Source organism: Monocercomonoides exilis, assembly GCF_001643675.1.
Source record: "Monocercomonoides exilis strain PA203 chromosome Unknown scaffold2-2631571, whole genome shotgun sequence".
Taxonomy (NCBI): Eukaryota; Preaxostyla; order Oxymonadida; family Polymastigidae; genus Monocercomonoides; species Monocercomonoides exilis.
The window spans coordinates 2,126,846-2,146,931 of NW_027150547.1; the positions used below are offsets into that span (position 1 = coordinate 2,126,846).

At 38.0% G+C, this 20,086-nt stretch overlaps 4 protein-coding genes across 4 annotated transcripts; 2 read left to right on the forward strand and 2 right to left on the reverse strand.

Moving 5' to 3' along the window:
• The first annotated feature begins 60 nt into the window (after positions 1 to 60).
• MONOS_1642 (putative centrosomal protein CEP72) lies at positions 61 to 7,198 on the forward strand. The gene is made up of 4 exons (XM_067869324.1): positions 61 to 142; positions 195 to 491; positions 547 to 693; positions 747 to 7,198. Exons 2-4 carry the CDS (start codon positions 207 to 209, stop codon positions 7,038 to 7,040), a joined length of 6,726 nt encoding a protein of 2,241 aa, XP_067735987.1. The 5' UTR covers positions 61 to 142; positions 195 to 206; the 3' UTR covers positions 7,041 to 7,198.
• A 547-nt stretch (positions 7,199 to 7,745) lies between these two features.
• On the reverse strand, positions 7,746 to 13,485 carry MONOS_1641 (putative calcium/calmodulin-dependent protein kinase kinase 2; the record flags this gene model as incomplete). Its single annotated transcript, XM_067869313.1, has 9 exons — positions 7,746 to 11,684; positions 11,854 to 11,973; positions 12,134 to 12,233; positions 12,345 to 12,486; positions 12,605 to 12,699; positions 12,764 to 12,842; positions 12,894 to 13,001; positions 13,063 to 13,156; positions 13,222 to 13,485. The coding sequence occupies 9 exons, from the start codon at positions 13,483 to 13,485 to the stop codon at positions 7,746 to 7,748; spliced, it is 4,941 nt and encodes a 1,646-aa protein (XP_067735988.1).
• A 1,678-nt stretch (positions 13,486 to 15,163) lies between these two features.
• On the forward strand, positions 15,164 to 17,566 carry MONOS_1640 (uncharacterized protein). The gene is made up of 4 exons (XM_067869307.1): positions 15,164 to 15,328; positions 15,375 to 15,446; positions 15,494 to 15,756; positions 15,824 to 17,566. Exons 1-4 carry the CDS (start codon positions 15,242 to 15,244, stop codon positions 17,448 to 17,450), a joined length of 2,049 nt encoding a protein of 682 aa, XP_067735989.1. The 5' UTR covers positions 15,164 to 15,241; the 3' UTR covers positions 17,451 to 17,566.
• Positions 17,567 to 17,569: 3 nt separating this feature from the next.
• On the reverse strand, positions 17,570 to 20,074 carry MONOS_1639 (putative ubiquitin carboxyl-terminal hydrolase 10). The gene has a single exon (XM_067869296.1). It carries the CDS (start codon positions 20,020 to 20,022, stop codon positions 17,719 to 17,721), a length of 2,304 nt encoding a protein of 767 aa, XP_067735990.1. The 5' UTR covers positions 20,023 to 20,074; the 3' UTR covers positions 17,570 to 17,718.
• Positions 20,075 to 20,086: the final 12 nt, after the last annotated feature.

Sequence of the window (20,086 nt, forward strand, 5' to 3'; positions counted from 1 at the left end):
TTTAACAGCAAAAATTAAATCAAAATGTTTGATGTAAAAGATAAATAGTGGGGTTTTCCCATCACATAATTCAAAGGTTTTTAAAAGTTGTTGCGTTGTTTTCTTTTAAAGCGAGTCATATTCGCGCATTGCTCGCGCTGATGTTTGCTAAATTTTTAAATTACCACAGAATTTTTTCATAGAATTATTTGCAGCACTCAAATTCGATGAGAACTTCTAATTCTTCATATTGTCAATTTTTGCAGAAAGACACAAAAGTTGAAGGATTTCCTGATGGAAGTTATCCGTTGAGTAGTGTTTTGAAGAGGCTTCCCGTTTCGAGAGATCAAAAACGATTGAGTGCGGTAGAAAAGCTTGTTTCAGTGATTGATAAAGTTGCTGAGCCATATAAAAAAGCGGAAATTGTATATCTCAGTAACAATGTAATAGTAGATTTATCTGGTATTGAACAGTTTGTTCAAGTGAAGATTTTATCTTTAAACTACAACAAGGTTTGCAATAAAAGTTTTTTCATAATAATTGAAATATCTTTTTAAAATGAAAAAGATATCTTCGTTATATCAAATTACTCCACTAAAATTTTGCAGATTTTTGCGAACGCTCACGCTTGAAAATAATCCTGTTGTTCTTCAACCTTTTTACAGATTGCACATTATTGATCTTTGTCCGAATTTAAAATTGCTTGATAAAGAGGTTTGTGACTTATTTTATTGAAAAATAATGCTAACATTCTCGTGCATTTTCAGCCAATCACATCTCAAGAGCGGGGCATTGCTCGAAGTTATTTAGATCAAGAGGAAGCCAATCTTGGGTTGATGTATGGAAATGATCGTCTAATCCGAAGATTTGAACAAATAAGCTTAAAGCTACAGTTGCATTCAGAACTTGTGAAACTATATAATAACCCTCAAACTGTTCTGACGTCTCATAGACGCTTTAATTCTATAAGTTATAGCACAGATCAGTTATTGAAGCAATCGAAAAACGCCTTAACAATATATTTATCAGGATGGAGGCCACCAAAACGGAAAGATCCACTTCATAATATTCCTTCTGTTGGGATGGGTTTTGAACATGAAGATGGTGAAGATGGAGAAATGCAAGAACAGTTTGGAGGAGAAAGAAGAATGCAAGGTCTTCTACTGAACAAAGGAATAGAAACGGATGATGAAGGGATAGAAGATGATGATGACGATGAATGGGTGAGAGTAACAACTCATTTGAAAAACGAGGTAATGAAAGCATGGAAGATGAGATTTCCCAATGATATGCTATTTCGTAATGCGGATCGTCAAACATCATCAGAAAGAAAAGATCTTGGAACTTTGTCAAAAAGAGGAACAGAAAGAAAAGGAAGAACTGGTCAAATCGACGAAGATGCACAAAAAGGTGGCCGTTCATCTTCGCAGTTTTCTTCGCGCTCCCGCTCTCGTTCTCGTTCTCAATCGCCGCTTCCTTCAATTCACGAGTCGTGGCTGATTGCATACAACGATGTTATGTTGGGGCAGCAGCAGGCGATGACTCAGCTGCTTCTTGCGATTGACGCATTGGTGAAAGAAACCCAGCCACCAATGGACAACTCTGCGATGCACTCTGCATCTTTTTCTTTGTCTGATGAGAACACTTATTCTGGTTCACCTTTAAAAGCATCAGCAATCACAAGAGTTCCTATTCCATCTGTTTCATATGCTTCATCTGCCTCATCAACACCTCAGTCACAAAATAGGAGTCAATATTATGAGTCAAGTCCAACATCTGGAAATATGGCGTTTAGCTCTCCTTCTCCTGGTCATCGCAATTTGCTCTTTTCGTCACCTGCTTCTCCAACTCTGCAGCATCTTAGACAGTTGATTGAACAAGAGCAGTTATTTGAGGAAGAAATGAGGCGAGACAGAGACAGTGAAAAGGATCAGACAATAAAGCAGCTTCAGAAAAGAATAAGAGAAAATGAAATGAAAGAAGATCAAAATGAAGTTCAAGCAAACTCACAGAAAATGCAAACAGTAGGCACCGCTGTGAGTCAAAATTATCCTTATCCAAGAAAAGAACAAAATAGCAGCATAGAAAATGAACAAAGTTCCAGCTCAAAGTTTAGTTCTGATAAAAATGTTTTCGACTCTGAAGATAAGACCAACAGTTTAACAAACGATAGATTTGATGAACTTAAAGATATTCAGCCTTCAAATGAAAAACGTGATAGATCAAATACTTCTGAAACAAGCAGAACAAGAAAGTCTCGACGAGAAGAGCAGGAACCTATTGATTATGATGCTGCCTTGCAATCTTCAATGCTCGTTTTGCCGCCGGAAGAGGTGGCAAGGAAAACTGCAAGAAGCAGAGAAGAAAGGAGTGCCAGCAGAGATAGAAGTGAAGGGAGGAGCAGATTAGGCGAGAAAGGACGTTTGACTGATAGAGGGAAAGAAAGTGAGAGTGAGGAATCTGACAGAGAAACAAGAACAACTATTACCAAAAGAAGTTACCCAAGCTCAAAGAAAAGATCAAGTATTCGTTCAGATAGAGGAAGAGGAAAGGATAAAGAAAAAACTCCTCGAGGGAATAAAGGGAAAATGAATGAAAGAAAGCAAATTGGAATGCCAAAAAAGGAATATGAAAAGAAAAAGGTACCAAAACAAAGAAAAGACAGTGATGATGAAGATAGTGAAGAAATATTATCTTCTTCCATGTCTCTGCCACCTCGCTCATCATCCACGCCTCCATCGTTTAATTCGATGACTGGCACTTCAAATAAAAATGTCAAGCAGATAAAGATTGTTAAGCAAAACAATGATAACGTAGATGAACTTAATGGACTTGAATCGTCTTTTCCTGCAGCATCCTTTTCTTCATCTTCTTCTTTTCTTCAAAGACAAATCAATTCGCCTCGAACGCAGCAGCAGCGCGATAGAAAAGTGCAGCTTGTTGTTGAGAATGAACAGATGCAACAGCCTGCTGATGAATCGTCGCTTTTGAAAGGAAAACACTCAATTTCAGAAGGTTCAATGAAAGCAGATCAAATTTTTGAGAGAAGCAAGATAGCAAATGGTCCAAATTCAGTTCTTGAAAATACTCAGCCTTTTCAAAATAGTTCGATTTCTGCTTCTTTTGTGTACGACTCTGATTTAACAGCTGAACAAGCAAATAAGCAGCAAAATTTTCCTGTTGATGTACCAAACCATTCAGCAGCAGTTCAACCAAAAGGAAAGGAGCAACAAGCAGTTTCATTTGTGGATCATCAGAAGAGTAACGATGCAGCAAATCCTTCTTTACCATCTTCTCAAAATGCTCCTCCGCAGACAGAGTTATATTCAACTGTATTTACTCCTCCTTCTCTTGCATATACCAAATCTCCTTTTGCAGCTTCTCTTCCTCCGCCTCCTTTGCCACCTGCTCCAATCGCTCCAAGTGTAGCTTTCGCTTCTGCCTCTTCTCCTTTGCCGGCTTCGTTGCCGCCTTTTCCAAACAGCGCAGAAAAATCTCTCAATCCTCAAACTATTGCCCCTCAAATGCAAAGTCTTGGCCAATCATTAAAGTCTCCATTGACTTCTGCTTCTGCTTCTGCTTCTTCACCAATTATTTCATCTCAAAAGCCACCGCTTCCGCCATTTTCCGCTTCAAAAACTGATCAACTCGTTGGAAAAACTGTTAATGTTCCAGCATCTTTCATAAAAGAACAAAATGAAATATCCACAGCAAAAGATGATTCCAAATCATATTCTGAGAATAAACTGGCGAATGGAGCATTAACTCAAAAAAATGATAATGAATTTGACCCTAATGCTACACATGTTCTTTTAGATAACAAATGGACTGTAAAGGAGCCTGGATCACAACAGTCATATCCAGCTAATCCTGTTGAAACAACTCAAATAAAATCAATGGGGAATCCTCAATCTCAGACATCGAAAGGGTTTTCGTATTCTCCATCATCGCCTGTGGCATTATCATCTCCGATAACAACATCCAATCTTATGGCATCTTCCTCTTCTCCTTTGTCTTTTCCGGCATCTCCCACTAATTTTGCTTCTAATCATCTTAACAACAGCATGCAATCATCTGAGTCCCCAGATCTTGATTTGTCTCTTTCACATAATTCTGATTCAGATAACCATGTATTGCCTTCAACTTCGACATTCACTCGCAGTCAGTTCACTTCTCCTCCACAAAATGTGCATTCTCAATCTGCAAATCAGAATTTGCTGAGCGAATCGAATGCGCCTGCTCCAAAACAATTTGAGCAAGTTCTGTTGGAAAAGATACGATTAAACGAGGAAAATAAAAAGCTTCATGATGAAATAGCAAGACTTGAAGAGCTATTGACAAAAAATGAAAATGAAAGAAGCGCTAAACTTTTGAGCGCAAAGAACGAGGAACTGAAAGAATTAAAGACAGAGAATGATCAATTGAAACAGCAAATTGAAGACGGAAATAAGAATTTGGAAGCTTTGATTGAAGAAAGAGTCGAAGAAAGAGCGAAAGAAATTGAAATGATCGCTGCAAAAAAAGAACGAAAGCTGAAAGAAGAAAATGAAATTATCGAACTTCAAAAAAAAGAAGAGGAAAAAAGAAAGGAAGAAAAACGAAAAGAAGAGCAGGAAAAAAACGAACAAAGGTTTATGGAAGAACTTAAAGTGAAGGATAAAGAGTTAACTGCAGAAAAGGAAAGAAATGAAGAATTGATGGCAAATGCTCAGAATTTGGAGAGAAGCCAATCTATGCTTAAAAGTGAAATAGACAAGATTCAAGACGAAAAAGCAGAAATTGAATCGGCTTTGGAACAAGAAATTCAAAGAAGAAAAGAAGATGAAAATAGATATTTAGATGCAGAAAAGTCAAGGATGAAGGAATTTGTCAAAGAAAAAGAGAAAATTATGCAAGAAATGGAGGAACATGAAAAAAAGTGGGCAGAAAGCAATCAAGAAGAAAGGAAGATGCGACAGCAAGCTGAAGAAGAAGCGTCCAGAACAAATGGCGCATATCACAAGTTTCTGAAGAAATTGAATGAAAAAATAGGAAAAGAACGAGTGATTCAGAAAGCGTTCACTGCTTGGCGAAATTTGGAAGTGAATAGATTGATCCGAAGACAAAACATAGAAATAGAAATACTACGAAAGGAAAAAGAACGAATAACTAAAGAAGCATCCTTTAAAGATTGGCACCGGACTGCTCAATCAGAGAAAGAGAAGCTGAGGGAAACATCTCTTATTTCCCGTTCAATAGATGTGTTGCGAGTGAAAAAGCAAAACGAGCTCGTGAGAAAAGTGTTTTACAGATGGCTCCGATGGAAGGAAGACAAGAGAAGATATGAAAACGCAATGCGGATGAAACTTAAGGAGAACGCGAAAGAAAGAAAGATGACACTCTTAATGGAATGGAGACTTTTAACAGCAAAGACAGTCGATCGCAAATCAGATGAAGTGAAAGAGAACTTGAAGTTGTTGTCTTCTGTTCTTTCTGAAACAAAAGCAGAGATGGATGGCTCAAATAAAACAAATGCTGACCTGTTGCTGCAGATTATCCGAAATAGCATCCGCAGTTCGGGTGAACAGGTTCCAGAATCAAATGAACGCTTTCAAGATTTCGTTAGCAAAAGGAAAAAACTTCTTGATGAAACATTGTTGAAAATTGGAGCTACAGATGGAAAGATCGATTTGCCAGATCAGCAAAGCTTGCCTCAAGTTAATGCTTCGTCTTTTTCTGCTTCTCGATCTTCTGAGCCTTCTCTTTCTGAATCAGATGTTGTGCCAATCCTTTCAGAACAGGTTGAACGACTTTCCAAAGAAAATGCATCGCAAATAATGCAAATTGAGAAAAGAAACAGCATAATTGAAGAATTGAACAAAGAATTGTGTGAAGAAAGAGAGCGCATCAAACAACTGAAAAATGATATTGCTGCTATTAAAAAGGAGAAAAATGGAGTTGAAGATTCGAGACGAAGAGAAAATGAGGAAATTAGTGAACTTAAAGAACAGCATTCGACAGACAAGGCGATGTGGGCTCACGCAGAGAGACAGCTTAAAGAGGACATAAAGAGACTGGAGACAGAAAAGAATGAATTGCTCCGGCAAATCGAATCAGAAAGAGATAGAAATGGAAGAATAAAGTTGGAAAGAGAAAAGGAAAAGGAAAAAGAGAGAGAGAAAATGCAAGAAGTCTTTGCAATTGCTTCAAGACAGAGAGATATTTTGATGGAACGAGAAGAGGCCTTTAAAAAACTGAAAAGAGAGAAAGAAAGACTTGAGCAATCACAAAAAGAAGAATCGTTCTTCATCGATGATTCTGCAAATGGACAGAAAATGAGTAAAGCAGAAGCAATTCACGAATTGAAACATCGGCTGAAAGATACGGAGGATGGAATTAAACAGAAGAATGCAATTATTCAGGAGAAAGATGAGCTTATTGACGCACTTAAGGATGAGATTGCTCGAAGAGAGCTTCTGATTGATGAAATGGAAATGGAATTAAAAGGAATGAACAAGTCTGACATTCAACAATCTTCTCAGAGTCAACAGAGTTCTTATTCATTGTCTGATCGTTCAGCCGATTTCTCTGAGTCGCATCAAACATCTCCTTCATTGCAAACCATTTCATCCTCTCGCATAACTGATTTTGAGGATTCATCGAGTTCCAGCAGAACAATCAAACAAGAGCTGAATAGCATCAAATCCAATTCATCGCCTTCATCAAAGCGGAATTCGAGTTTCACATCGATGCCTGAAGCCACGCATTCCAACAGTTATTCATCTCACCCCTCTCCTCCTCGGCCATTGGCTCGGGAATCATTCCTTGCCTCTATTCAATCAAGTTCAACATACTCACACGATTCTTTGTCAAATGCATCTTTTCATCACAACACTCCACCTTCATCTCCTTCTTTTTCTTCATCACTTTCGTTTTCCAATTCATCTTCACTTTCATCTACAACTCCAGCTCAAGTCACTTCATTATCTTCGTCCACGTTTCCTGAATCATCTCAGTCCACATCACTTTCTGATTTGTCCGAGCATCATTCAGTTTTAAGCTCTTCTTCAACAGAATCATGATGATACGCTTTGAAGCAACTGAAAAAGGAACGAAATTTTTTTACAAGTTTTTTATAAAAAAATTTTTTTTATTTTTTGCATCCAAAAATTCTGGCTCTATTTATTTTAAAATAAAATGTGAAATGAATAGTTAATTAATAACATACATTACTTGTAACAGTCGATTGAAACATATCCAGTTTGAGAAAAACATACAAAAATACAAAGTTATTTGTAACGACAAAAATATCACTTAAAAACGGACATATAAATGAAAAACCAGCAGTCTTTGTAAACAAGAAGAGTTCAAATTAGCGCACGTTAATGTGCTGATTAGAAAAGCAAACATTTCAAAATTAAATGCAAAACTTGGGAAAGCGGTGAATTTAGAAAACAAAATGAAGAGTAACAAAAACAAATAAATTCTAAAAAAAATGGTACATATGTTATTTTCAGGAGAGCAAGTTCGCATAAAACACGATAGAGTAGTTCCAGCAAATATCATTTGCTGTCACCGCTTTTCCAATCAATAAACCAATAAAAGGTGTAAGTGTAGTGAACTTAAAATACATCAAAGGCATTTATTCATAAAAAGAATACATACAATTATTAAAAATAAAAATCTGTAAATTCATTCCAAAAAACTATCTTTCAAACACGTCTTTTTAATTCGCATCTGAAAAAAGATTATAACATTACATAACTTTATGAAATTTCAAGTTAAATTCACAAAATATTGCAGCAACTGCTGGAATGCTTTTCGTGAATCTGATTATATGCCCCGTCAACAGAGATGGTTTCAACGGTCTGAATATCCTTTGAAGTGTATTCTAAATGAGCATCATTTGATGTTTTTTCTGGGTCTTTTACCTCATCTTTCAATTGATTTGTAGCATTGCAATTTGACTCTGATGTTTTTGTTATAATTTTCTCTGATGTTGATGCTGATTCTGTAAAAGAAGATGAATCTCCATATTCTTCAATCGAAACTTCAGATGACTCCATTTCTTCTGTTTCAGAAGGCTCTTTTTGTTCAGCATCTGGCTCGGTTTCATCATGAGTGCATTTTGTTTCTCCGCTGGTCAAGCTTTTTTCTGCATGCTCTTCTTTTTGTGCAACTTGCAAAATTTCCGCAGTTTTGAACTTCATTTCGTCGTTATCATCAAAACTGTCGTAGCTCTCTTCCATCTCCAGCGCTTTCTCCACATCATCTCGATCCATCACTTCGTTCAATATCATTTGGCGCTGGAGAGTTTGGCTGCTGTACGGAGACAACGAAAAGATTGGTGTGAATGTTGATGACTCGTCATTGCTAGCCTGTGTAATGTTGTGCTTCCCAGAAGCAGAATTGATCTGGACGCTCGATATTGAAGACGACTGTGATACAAGTGCCTTTTCATTGGCATACTCAGCTTGTAATACAACTTCAGTGTTGGTTTGGTGCTTGTTGTTGCTGCTTTCTTCGTCATGGGGTTCTGTGTTGTACGTATCTGGTGCTTCAAAAAGCTCAGGGAGTGTCATCGTGCTCGTGTTGAAGAACTGCCGCACGTCTGTTTGTGAGATAAACCTTTTGGAGAAATACGCTATTGGCGAAAGCAGCGAGGAGCAGTTGAAGTCAAACTGGGATGAGTCTCTGTTTGAGGACAGCGAAGGCGACAAGATATTCAGAGTGGACGGCTGGTGGGCCATTCCAGTGAGTGCAATGGCATCAATAGAAGCAGACAAGGTTCCTGTGTTAGGTGAGGTCTGCCCGTCGGTGTTGGAAGGGCGTGAATTGGGTGTCGGTTCATCAGAAGAAGGCAGAGCTTGGAGGCTCTGTGACGATGAAGGGGCAGGAGATGCATGACCGCTGCTCTGCTCAGAAAGAGAAGGCAGCTTAATGTCAAATAAAGAATTGTAATTGCGGTGGTGAGCTGGTGACAGCCCCAAGTAAAATGGCGAAAATGAGAGGCTTGACTGTGCTTGTAAGTTTAAGGAAGCAAATGTCTTCGATTCAAGTGCTGCTTTTGTGGTTGACGTGCTGGAAGGCAACTGGGGCAGTGAAATGTTCCCAGAGTCTGCGGCTGCTGTTGCTATCAAGGGCAAGTCACTAGGCAGCGGTATTTCAGAAGCTGAGGTATAAAAAGGAGATTGGCTTGTAGAGTTGTTGCAATTGCCAACAGAATTCGACGGAGAAAGAGAAGCAAAATTCGTCGAGGACAAATGAACAGGCGCAGATGAAGTGGTGTTTGAAGGCGGCGGCACAGGTGTGAAAAATGAAGATGAGGCTGAATTTGTGGTGGTGGAGTTGGTGGTGACAGCAGGTGAGGCAGAAGGCGATGTGGTGAATGCTTCTTTTGGGTTGCGGGGCTGAATCAGCGACGAGACAGAAAGTGAGCCCATTTGGAGGTTGTGTGCAGAGATGGGCAAGGCAGACGCTGAAAGAGAGTTTGAAGTGGAGTTTGTGGAAGCTGAGGACGCAGTGGAGCCTCGAGTGATGGAGGCGCGTGAATGTATCGGAGCAAAGAAAGAAGAGGACGGATTGAGCAAAGGTGAGTCAGTCCACTGACGGCTCTGGTATTGTGGACCGAAAACGGGGGTACTTGTGTTGCACTTGTCGAGGAATGGAGACGCCTCAGAATTGCGTGGCTTTGACAGCGATGAAGAGATTGGAGAGTGTTGGAGAGAGTTCGAAGAAGACAAGGAAGAAGATGAAGCAGACGAGGAGGAAGAAGAAGAAGAGGACGAGTTTTGGGGAGCACCAAAATCGAGCGAATGGGCAGGCTCGTGGAAGTAATGGAGCTGGTTTCCGCTGACTTTCATTCGTGATGAAGCTATCCGATTTGGCAGCTTGTAAGATTTCTCGCTGTTTGAGGCTGTGACACTCGAGCTGCGCGGCTGTCTGGACGATGGCAGCTTCAGCATAAGTGACTCATTTGTGGCGTCTGCGTTGTGGCTGTTGACGGAGAATGAGTGAGAGGTCACAGGAATCGAATAGGATGAGCCCAGTTCAGGCGTGCTTTTTGGAGGAATCGGCTTATCTTTCGCTTCTTCAAAGTCGTTCTCGATCAGATTGTTCGTATTCTGCTCCCCAGAACAGCAGCTCCTGGCATTCGAATTGTCCTGCTGTGATGTCAAAGGAGAGGAAAGTGATGCTTTCACGCCGTCGCAGCCAGAGATGCTGGAAAGATGGGCCACTTCTACGTCTTCGGACACAGCTGGCTCGTTCTCGTCGATGTCGAATGCAGAAATTGCTATTTCAGACGAGCAGACACACTGTGCATCGTTGAAGGAGTCGTTGATGAAGTTCTTCTGCTTCTCCTTCTCGTTCGCACCTGTCCGCGTAGTTGCTGCTGTGAGTGAATCGCTCGAGACACATCGTGACTGAGACTGCGGAATAAGCAGAGATGGACAGAAGATATCCAGCGTGACAAGATCATCACATGGGTCGAGCATTGGAGACGGAAGAAGCGTTGAAGGCTTTTGTGTTGTTAGCATTGAGACAGAGCGCGAATTCTGGTCCTTGTCTGCACCGAGGAGTGAGTGAGGAGAAGGGAAGTTGGAGTCTGACGGGTGAAATGACGACATGTTGGGAAACTGGGAAGTGGAGGAAGAAAGCGGAAAAGCTGAGTGCAGCAAGAGAGAAGAGGTGGACATTGACTGCGAAGAGGAAGAAGGAGAAGTGATGACTGAGGATGAAACGAGCGTCGGTGTTGACACAAAATGCAGCGGATTCTGCTTTGGCGGCCGAATGCCCGCTGCAGATGACACATTGGAATGGGGAATGGGAGTGAGAGGCAGAGCAGATGAAGGCTGCCGTGGAAACACGAATGCAGAGACAGACTGAGTGGGCGATGTCAGCTGAGAGAGAGAAACCTGTGTCTGTGGATGGGGCGTAGAGAGCGATGTTGTCGAGAGGTTCTGCAACGTCAGGAGTGACTTGTCGCCTGATGGTGTCAGCGGCGTACGGGGCGAGAACTCAGAGATGAACTGGTGGCAGCCCTGGAACTGGAGAGAAAGCGAATGCGGGCGCAGCTCCTGCGACTGGAACGATGGCTGGTTTTTGTGTTGTGGTGATTGTTGCTGCTGCGGCTGTTGTTGTTGTTGTTGTTGTGAGTTGTGTGTTTGTGACTGCATCTTTGCTTGTAGAGAATGAGCCTGCTGTTTGAGGGCTATGCTCTTTGCGGGCTCAGACGGGGCGACTTGTTTTGGGGACTTTGGCAGATCCTGAAGAGACTTGCAGAACTGAGGCATTGTGAGCTGAGTGGAACTGGAGGATGAAGTGAGCGAGGGAAGGACAGAGGCAGAGAAGCAGCACTGGGAGAGGACATTGATGGGGGAGATGGGTGGAGAGAGGGGGCGGGTGAGGCGGGAAGGGCTGAGGGGGTTGTTGGGGATGGGGGAGACAGAGTGAGAGTGGGTGTGGATGTCCTGGTAGGACGGGGAGAAGTAGAGGGAGACGGGGGATGTGCAGCAGGAGGGAGGGCGAGAGGGAGGGGGAGAAGGAACAGGAGAGCCAAGTGAGACAAAGGACATGGACAATGTTGAAGAAGAGGGTAAGAAGGGCGGTGGCGAAATTGCAGAGGGAAGAGGAGAAAACAAATGGAGGTTGCTTTGTGATCTCTTCTCGTTCAAATTTTGGTTGTTTTCGTTTGCTTTTTGACTCGCATTTAATCTTACCGAAGACTAAATAAGAAAAAAAGAAATAAATAAAATTCAAATTAAATGAAAATATAAGAAAAAATGTATAGAAATATAAAATCACAGAATAAAAAATAACCGAACTCAAGTGATAAAAATGAAAGAGTGAAGTCAAAAATATAATTCTTCAAATGATGTGTCTGTTCATTCACACCAATAAATGGAAGTCGGAGAGTGGAGTCAATGCACTGTAGAAGTCGCTGTTTGTGAGGTGGAGCACATATGGCTGTATTGGAAATGGATCTGTGCCATTTTTGGTCAGCCACGGGTGATGCTGTATGTTTGAGAGAGCAAACAGATGTTATTATTGTGAAGAGAGGGTAATTCAATGAAACAGATATTGTTCATTATAAATAATTACGATTCAAAAAGAGAGAGAGAGAGAGAGAGAATGAGAAATAGATTTCGAAAAACTTTATATAAAATCTTCAAACCTTCATTTCGTCCATGGTAATTCGAGTGGTTGGATTCTTGTCTAAAATCCTCCTAAAAAAGTGCTCGAGAATTGGTGAAATTGGTGTATGGAAAACAATGCTACATCATTTCAAAATGTTGCAAGTTTAGAAATATTCATAAAAATGAAGAAATAAAATGAAATGTTCAAATATATTTAACAGATTTGAAATACAATAAAATAATTCATACGGAGATGTCAAAATCTGTTCGAATGTTTCTCGAACTGATGAGCCTTTGAAAGGAGCATCTCCAAAAATGAACATGTACAAAACAATGCCCAGCGCCCAGATGTCAATCGGACGTCCGGCATAAGGCTCGTCTGTTGACCGAACTGCGTTGCATGTGAAATAACGTTCAAAGCAATATGCAGTTAAAAATCAGTTGCGGTGGTGAAATGAATGATAAAGGAAAAATAGAATGATGTTATTCAAAAAAATATTATCACAAACAAGAAACCATCTCTGGTGCAAGAAATGGCGGAGTTCCTCTAACAACTGTTGATCTATCGTCTCCTATTTTGTGCAGCATAGAAACACCAAAGTCGCTAAAAAATAATCAGTTCCAGATATAAATTATAACTCATTAAAAAATAATAATAATTGTCTTACCAAATTTTAACCGAGCCATCTTTTGCGATTAATAAATTGTCTGGCTTTATATCATGATGAATAACGCCATTTTTATGGCCTTTTTGCAAATAATTCAATTGTATGAATATATTTTAAACAAAAGTCATACAATATTCAAGGCCCATTGCTATCTGTCTAACATAATTTCGCGCAACTTCTTCGTCAAGCGGTTTTGTTTTACGTTTAAAACATGGTCCTCCAGGAAGGTATTCCATGACTTGTTATCAATAAAATAAATATTTAAAAACAAAACTTTCAAAAAAATAAATATTTCAAACTGAGATAAAGATTCCCTGTTTCAGCATCATTTATAACTTCATAAAGTTTTACTACATTCGGGTGATCAAGTTTCTTCATTATTGCAATTTCTCTCTTAATGTCTGTTGGAAAAAATAATTATTAGAATATCTAATTCCATTTTGCATGCCATCCATTACTTCTTTGAATTCTGCTTCATTCGCTTTTCCACGTAATTTCTTTTGCTCCAGAACCTTCACAGCCACTTCTTTCATGTCTTTTTGGGTATCATGGCACAAGCAAACAAAGCCATATGACCCTTCGCCAATTCGGCGAACCACTTCGAACTGGTTAATGTATCCTTTTTTGGTTTGCTTGTTAATACGAAGGGATGCGTGCCTTGTTTCTATAATACCATTTTGAGCCTCGGTATGTGGTTCTCTGCCCCCCACTTTTTCATTCATTTTGAATTAAGGTTGAAAATCAGTTTCGCATGCTTTTCAGCTTTTTACAACGTAATGCGTCATTGATACTTCTGAATAATTCATTTTTAACTATTGGAAATTTATATATATTCTTCTTTGCATTTCATTGTGCTTATTACATTGTCATGAATCGGAAATGCTGGGAAAGGAAAACTTCTTTTTTCATTGACCTCTTTGTGACTTTTTTCGGAAATGTCGTTGTTCATGTTTTATTTTTTAATGATGTCTCAGGCATGCAAATTATTATAAGCATTTTAATTCATTTTCTTTTCTGTTAGATTGGTTAAAGGATTATAAGTATTTTCTCACATTTTGCTGGGTCTGGATAGTCATTGTCATTATGTCACACGCTAACGCAAGCATAACTGAAAGTTCATGGCTTCAAACTGTGTTAAGTTATGGAATGAGTGTATTTGCTTCATATGAGATTATGATTAGCATAAATACTGCAATGAAGATTTTTTATAAAAATGAGCTTGTAATATATTACTTTATTGCATTTGTTGTGGGATGTGGAGCTCATTACTTTTTTTTTCAAACGGAATGGGTTGTGAGAACATTTGAATATACAAGGTATATTTTAATTTTTGTTGGTAATTATTTTTTTCCTTTTATTTTTGACAGGCTTCAAATTGTAATCTTTTCTACAGTGACAATGTTTTTAGTCATTCAAAGGCCTCAGCTTTTTGTGCAATTATTGAACTTTTGTCCAAGAGTTGATTTGGCATCAATAACATCTTATTTGTCATTCGAAAGAAATAATTATACCTTTATAAGGAGTTTTTCTGATTGGTTGATATATATTTTACAGTCATATAATCTATTATTAGAAAATGCACATGACTATGCATCTCAACCAAATTGTTCTCCACTATTGGATCTTGATTCAACATTTAAATTTGTTTCACTAACTTCCTTTTTCCTTGCAGTTGCATATACATTTGGAATAAATTTTGTATGAAATTTATCTTTTAAATTTATTGATATTCTCGTTTATCTCTTGTTTACCTTTTTTATGATTTCATCTTTATCAAGCATATTTTGGTTGAATCTATAAAAAGACCCCGAAAGACCCGAATAAATAATTATAGACACGGTTGAGAATGCAATATATATATATCTATTATTTCGATTGTAGCAAAGATGTAGTTATATATTTGTTGATTTTAAAATAAGTTTAATTTTTACATTTAATTAAAGCTTGTTTAAGAGATGATAAATTTTTTTTCCAAGTTGAATAACACTTTTTATGGTTGTGATGTTGCTTTGTTATTTTAAGTTAATTTTTTGATTTTTGATTTTTTTTTTTTTTTTCTTTATTTTTTCTTTTTCTTTTTTTTTTAAATAACGAACGACATCAGCAAAAAATAGCAAATCGTTTATCATAGGTCTGAAATCATTAATTGGAGGTGTTTATGTTTACTGATTCTTAGAGTTTTTCTCAACATTTTTGATGTTTATTAAAAAAACGCAGAAAAAAATTTTCAAAAAAAAAAAAAATAATAAGAAAATTATTATATTATGATATAGTTTTTTTATTAAGCTGCAGGAACTTATTTCCCGATAATTATTCACAGAACTTTCAAATTAGTTGAAAAAAAGTTTTTGTTTCCCATAATAAATTAGAATGATTTTCGTCAAGTCGAAATGAACATTCACCCAAATATTTAGGAATATTTACATATTGAAGAATTAAAACAATAATTTTTATAAACGTGTTCTTTTTATAGGGTATATGAACAATCAATGTACTTTGAAAAAAGAAATAAGAAAACCATTTCCGAAATGGACATTGATTCTTTTCTTCTTTGCGCATTTAATTGTTTGTAAATAATCTTTTTCTTTTTATTAGAATTATGATTCTGTAGATTTCACAATGCTGCTTTTCAGGATCAATTTGCTGTATTTTGTTTTATCCATTTTCCATTTTTTTAACAACGGTTTGAAAAATGACTTTTTTGCTTATATTTACATCCATTATTATAAGCTATCAATAATTGTACTTGGAATTCAAATGATTTCGTTTTTGTTTATCCTCGCTGCCGAGACAACACATTTTGAAAAAGTTTTAACAAACTCCAGAATATTACATGTGATCCTGTTGGCAATGTCGCTTCTTTCCCTTGTCCTTGTGACTGTTTATGGATTTACAGATTTTTTGAACGAAGGATTAAAATCATTGCAGCTATATTCTTTTGTATTTGCTTTAATCTTTGGAGTTATTGGTTTTCAGTTATTATATCTTTTCAGGTTTGAATTTGAATTTAATACACAATATACTTTTGCATGAAATTTCCTGAATGTTTATATTTCAAAGCACATGCACTCGATATTTATTTACATGGCTGCTTTCGCTCTCACCACCTCCTGTGAGAAATGAAATCCTGTGCACAATTTCTGGTGCTTTAACCATCACAATAATAGTGATTGCAAATGAAAAGTTTATTTACGGCTTAGCAACAGAAATGATTGCTTCTTACGATGAGGATAGCTCCAGAATTTGGAGTACTATGAAAGGAGGGAATAGAATAGGATGGCACATACTCCTTGGATCAGTTTTTGTGCTTGTTGAAAGTGGATTCAGAACAATGTGGTTGAATAGAGAATGGGAAATCAAACAAAAAAGATGGCTAAGATGGTGTGCGAAAAATGGTAAGCAAGAAAAAGGAATTCAAAAAAGAAACTATGAAATGTGCGAAATGGATGTGAATGTTGGAACAAAAAATCCAACTGAATCACATGGAGTAAAAGAGGAAAATAGCAGAAAAGCAGAAAAGGAGAACTTAGCCAAATATGACGATGAAACAGCAATGTTGCTCGCAGAAAGCGAAGAAGAACGAAAAGAACGATTGGAACGAGTTAGAAAAAGAGAAGAAGAAAAAGCGTTAAAAGAACGAAAGAGACTTGAAGCAGAAAAACAGCAAATAGCAAAAAAGCAGCAGCAACTGAATGAGTTGCGAAAGTTTATGAAAGAAGTTGAAGAAAAAGAAAAGAAAGAGAAAATTGACAGGCTTACCAAATCAGCACAACTTACCGACGAAGATTTTCAGAGTGCAATGAACGACACTTCAGAACGCTTGAAACTTAAAAATGAGCTGAGCGTGGCTAAATTGGACGAGCCACAGAATCAAAGCAGCAATCAAGGCATTAGCGCAAAGTCGAGCAAATCTTTATTATCTACAAGAAACATGTTGGAAGAAATAGAATCAAGCTCTGAAGAAGAAGAAGAAAAAGAAGGCGGATTCAATATGAATGACATTGTATTTGATGATTCAGAAGATGAAGTGATTGAAATAGACAGCACAGTATCGTTGGATATTGGGCTTGTGCAAAACAGGCAAAATGCGCTCAACAAGAATAAGAATGCCACTTTTGCATATGGCACAACCATACGCAACGAAAACGACGAGTTTTCAGGACAAAGCAAAAAGAGGGCGAAACAGACAGAAGGATTGAATGATGTTTTCTTTGTGATGGACAAAGGATTTGAAGAGACTGAGCATGTTGAGAATCAGCATCTGGTTATGAAACGGGATGTGTTGCAGAAGCAATTCACTTCGAAGAAAAAGAAAGGCGTAAAAAAAACAGTCAGACAAACAAGCAATAAAGGCAGTCCATCCACTTCGAGAAATAATCATAGCTCGTCATCTCCTTCTCATTCAAATGGCAGTTTGAATGAAGACGGGGGAAGAATAAGTGCATCTCTGGAAGCACAACACATTGTGGAAGAAGAACAAAGGGGAATCAATAAAAGTGGAACTGCTTCAATTAGATCAAAGTCAAGAGGAATTAAAATGAAAAAGGAATTTGAAGATGATGATATTGATGATGATGACAGCATCGATGAGGATAGCTCTGACAATATGTTTGTGCACCATTCACGCTCATCCAGTATGAGTTCTATGAGTTCAGTTTCTTCAAATACACCTCTGCTGTTTCATTAAAGTTTATTTTCTTGTTCAGTATTTTATGTTCATATCACTTCATTTTGTTCGTTTTGCTTTATTTTTATTTGATTTAATGCATATGCATTTTCAAATAATCGCAAATTATTTATAAACACTTTTTTTATTTTCTATTTTTTATTTTTACGTGACAAATTAAACTTTTATCAATTAAGGTGAAATGAATTTCACAAAAATCTAAAATTTACTCAAGTGAAGTGTCAGAAGAAGGAAACTCAATAAAAAATCTACCTTTCAGAGAAGAAGACTAAGAGCGACGTGTGTAGATGAGAATGTAAGCCTGCTGCGAAAACACTTTTTTCTCTGAGACAACATTGACATGATTGTCATTGAATTCAAGCCATATTGATGAAGATGAAGGAGCAGACGATGCAGAATCGGATGATGAAGGCGGTTGAGTTCGAGAAAAAGGAGGGGCAATATGTCGATGAACATATGAAATGTAATGTCCAGAATGAACAGTTGCACCGTGATGCACAACAACACCACATAAGTCGTAATCTGCACTTCTCGCATTGTCGGAGTAGCACGATTTAACTTCAGTGCTCTTTGATTCACCCTTCCCTTTTCCCTTGTCTGTTCTCCCAGAAACTAATTGTTCCCTTCTTTCCCTCTCTCTCCTCACATGCATACACAGACCCTTCACTTTCTCTGCCTCTGAAGAAAATCCTCCGTCAAACCAGTCGCTCACCTCACCCAAGAACATTCTCAAATGCTCTCCAAATTCAATGTGTTTTGCAATTTTCACTGGCTGCCCTGTTGTCCAGTTGACAATGAACCGCTTCAAATGAAGAACCAAAATAGGTGGGAACGAAAACAAGGACATTGAACGCGTTATGAAGCGAGGCGGTGCAGAAGATGGAGATGTTGAGGACGAGGCAGAAGAAGAAGGCCGATCTACTCTTATCCTTTCAGTAATCCACATTCGTTCAATTGCATCTTCGACAGTAGCCACCTCTCTATCCGCTATATCTGCACTCAGTTCAAAGAAGCGTTGGACTGTCAATGAATCCTTTTCACCTGGACGGCATACCCGAGACAAGAGCTCACCTCCAAATAAGATTGAAATAACTGAGATTCCTTGCTCATTCACGCTAACAACTCCTTCTTTCCTCCCGCTTGCAATTCCAATCCCTGCTGAAAAGGCTTCTTTGCCCGCAGCATTTACACTCTTCACATTCAGCTTCGTCTTCTTGCCTCCGCTTTTCTTTGCCTTTCCTGCTTCTCTCCATCCATCATCCTCTTCAGTATCAGCTTTGCTTTGGTTAGACTTGTCTTTTTTGTTAGCCTCTTTTTGTTGCTTTTGCTTGGTTTTTTGTGTTTGTTGTTGAATTTCTTGTTTTTGCTTTCCTTCTTTATTACTTTGCTTAACAGACTTTGACGTTTTTGGAAGAGGGGCACAAGAAGAATCGATTTTTTCTGTGTTTTCCAAAGTTGTGGATGATTGAGTGGATGTGGAAGTTGTTGATTTGTTTGTTTCACTTTTGCTTTCACTTTGCTTTTTCTTTGGTTCTTTTTCTTCAGTTTCAAGTTTCGGTTTTCCTTGATCAGTAATTTTCATTTCTTCTTCCAAAATTCGTCTTTCGTCGATTCTCAAGTCATCATCCAATCCAGACAAGCAAAATGCCAGAAATTCTTCTGCGTCTTCTTGCTCTCCACTCACAGGAAGCACACGACTTTTTTGTCCAACTCCAACAGAACTAGGTTCAATTACAATTACACTACTATTCTGCTTTGCTTTTTTGCTCGAAGAAGATCCACCTTTTTTGGTGCGAGGTAACGAAGGAAATTGACCTCCCGGATTTGATGAAGGTAATGAGGCTTCAGTAGACATTGACTCAACAGACAGAGCTGAAGAAGATGTTGAAGAGATTGTTTCTGATACTGGACGAATGGTCGAGGAGCCATCTCTCAAGCGAAATTGGGTAATTATAGGATATATTGATTGAGGATAGACTTCTGCTCCTTGAAGATCTTTCATTTTAACCGATTTAACACTACTCTCGACTTTTCGAGAGCCGTCTTGACTAACAATAGCTGGATGTAGCTGATTGAAAAGATTTAGCCAACATCGTAAATGGGGTGTCAATGCAGAAGGTGGTTCGCATTCTGTTCGTAATCGAAACAACATCTTGAAAAAAGGAGGGCAATTTACGAGACATTGAATAATGCTATTTGCAAAACAAAGATTCGTGGGATTCAAAAGTCCATGAGCTCGTATATTAATAACGGAAGATCCATGAACTAATGTTCTTAGATTAGAGACCATATCGTAGCAAAGAAAACATAATTTTAAAGATTGAGGATAAATAATCTTGGGAGTTGATGAAACAACTAATGCTGGATGATCATCATCACCAGATATTGATGTTTTCCCGTCATCATCTTTTTGTGGTTTTTTTTGTTGTTCTAACCGCCTTTGTTCCCATTCATTAATTATTTGTCCTTTTTGAGTTTTCTGTTCATTTTCTGACTTAACAGAACCAGACTTCTCTTGACATGTAGATTCATCCTTTTTGTTTTCAATGTTTATTTTTTCATTTGACTGCATATTCTTTGGGAAAAATAATAGAGAAACAATAAAAAATGATGCGTATTATTTTGTAATGGTTATT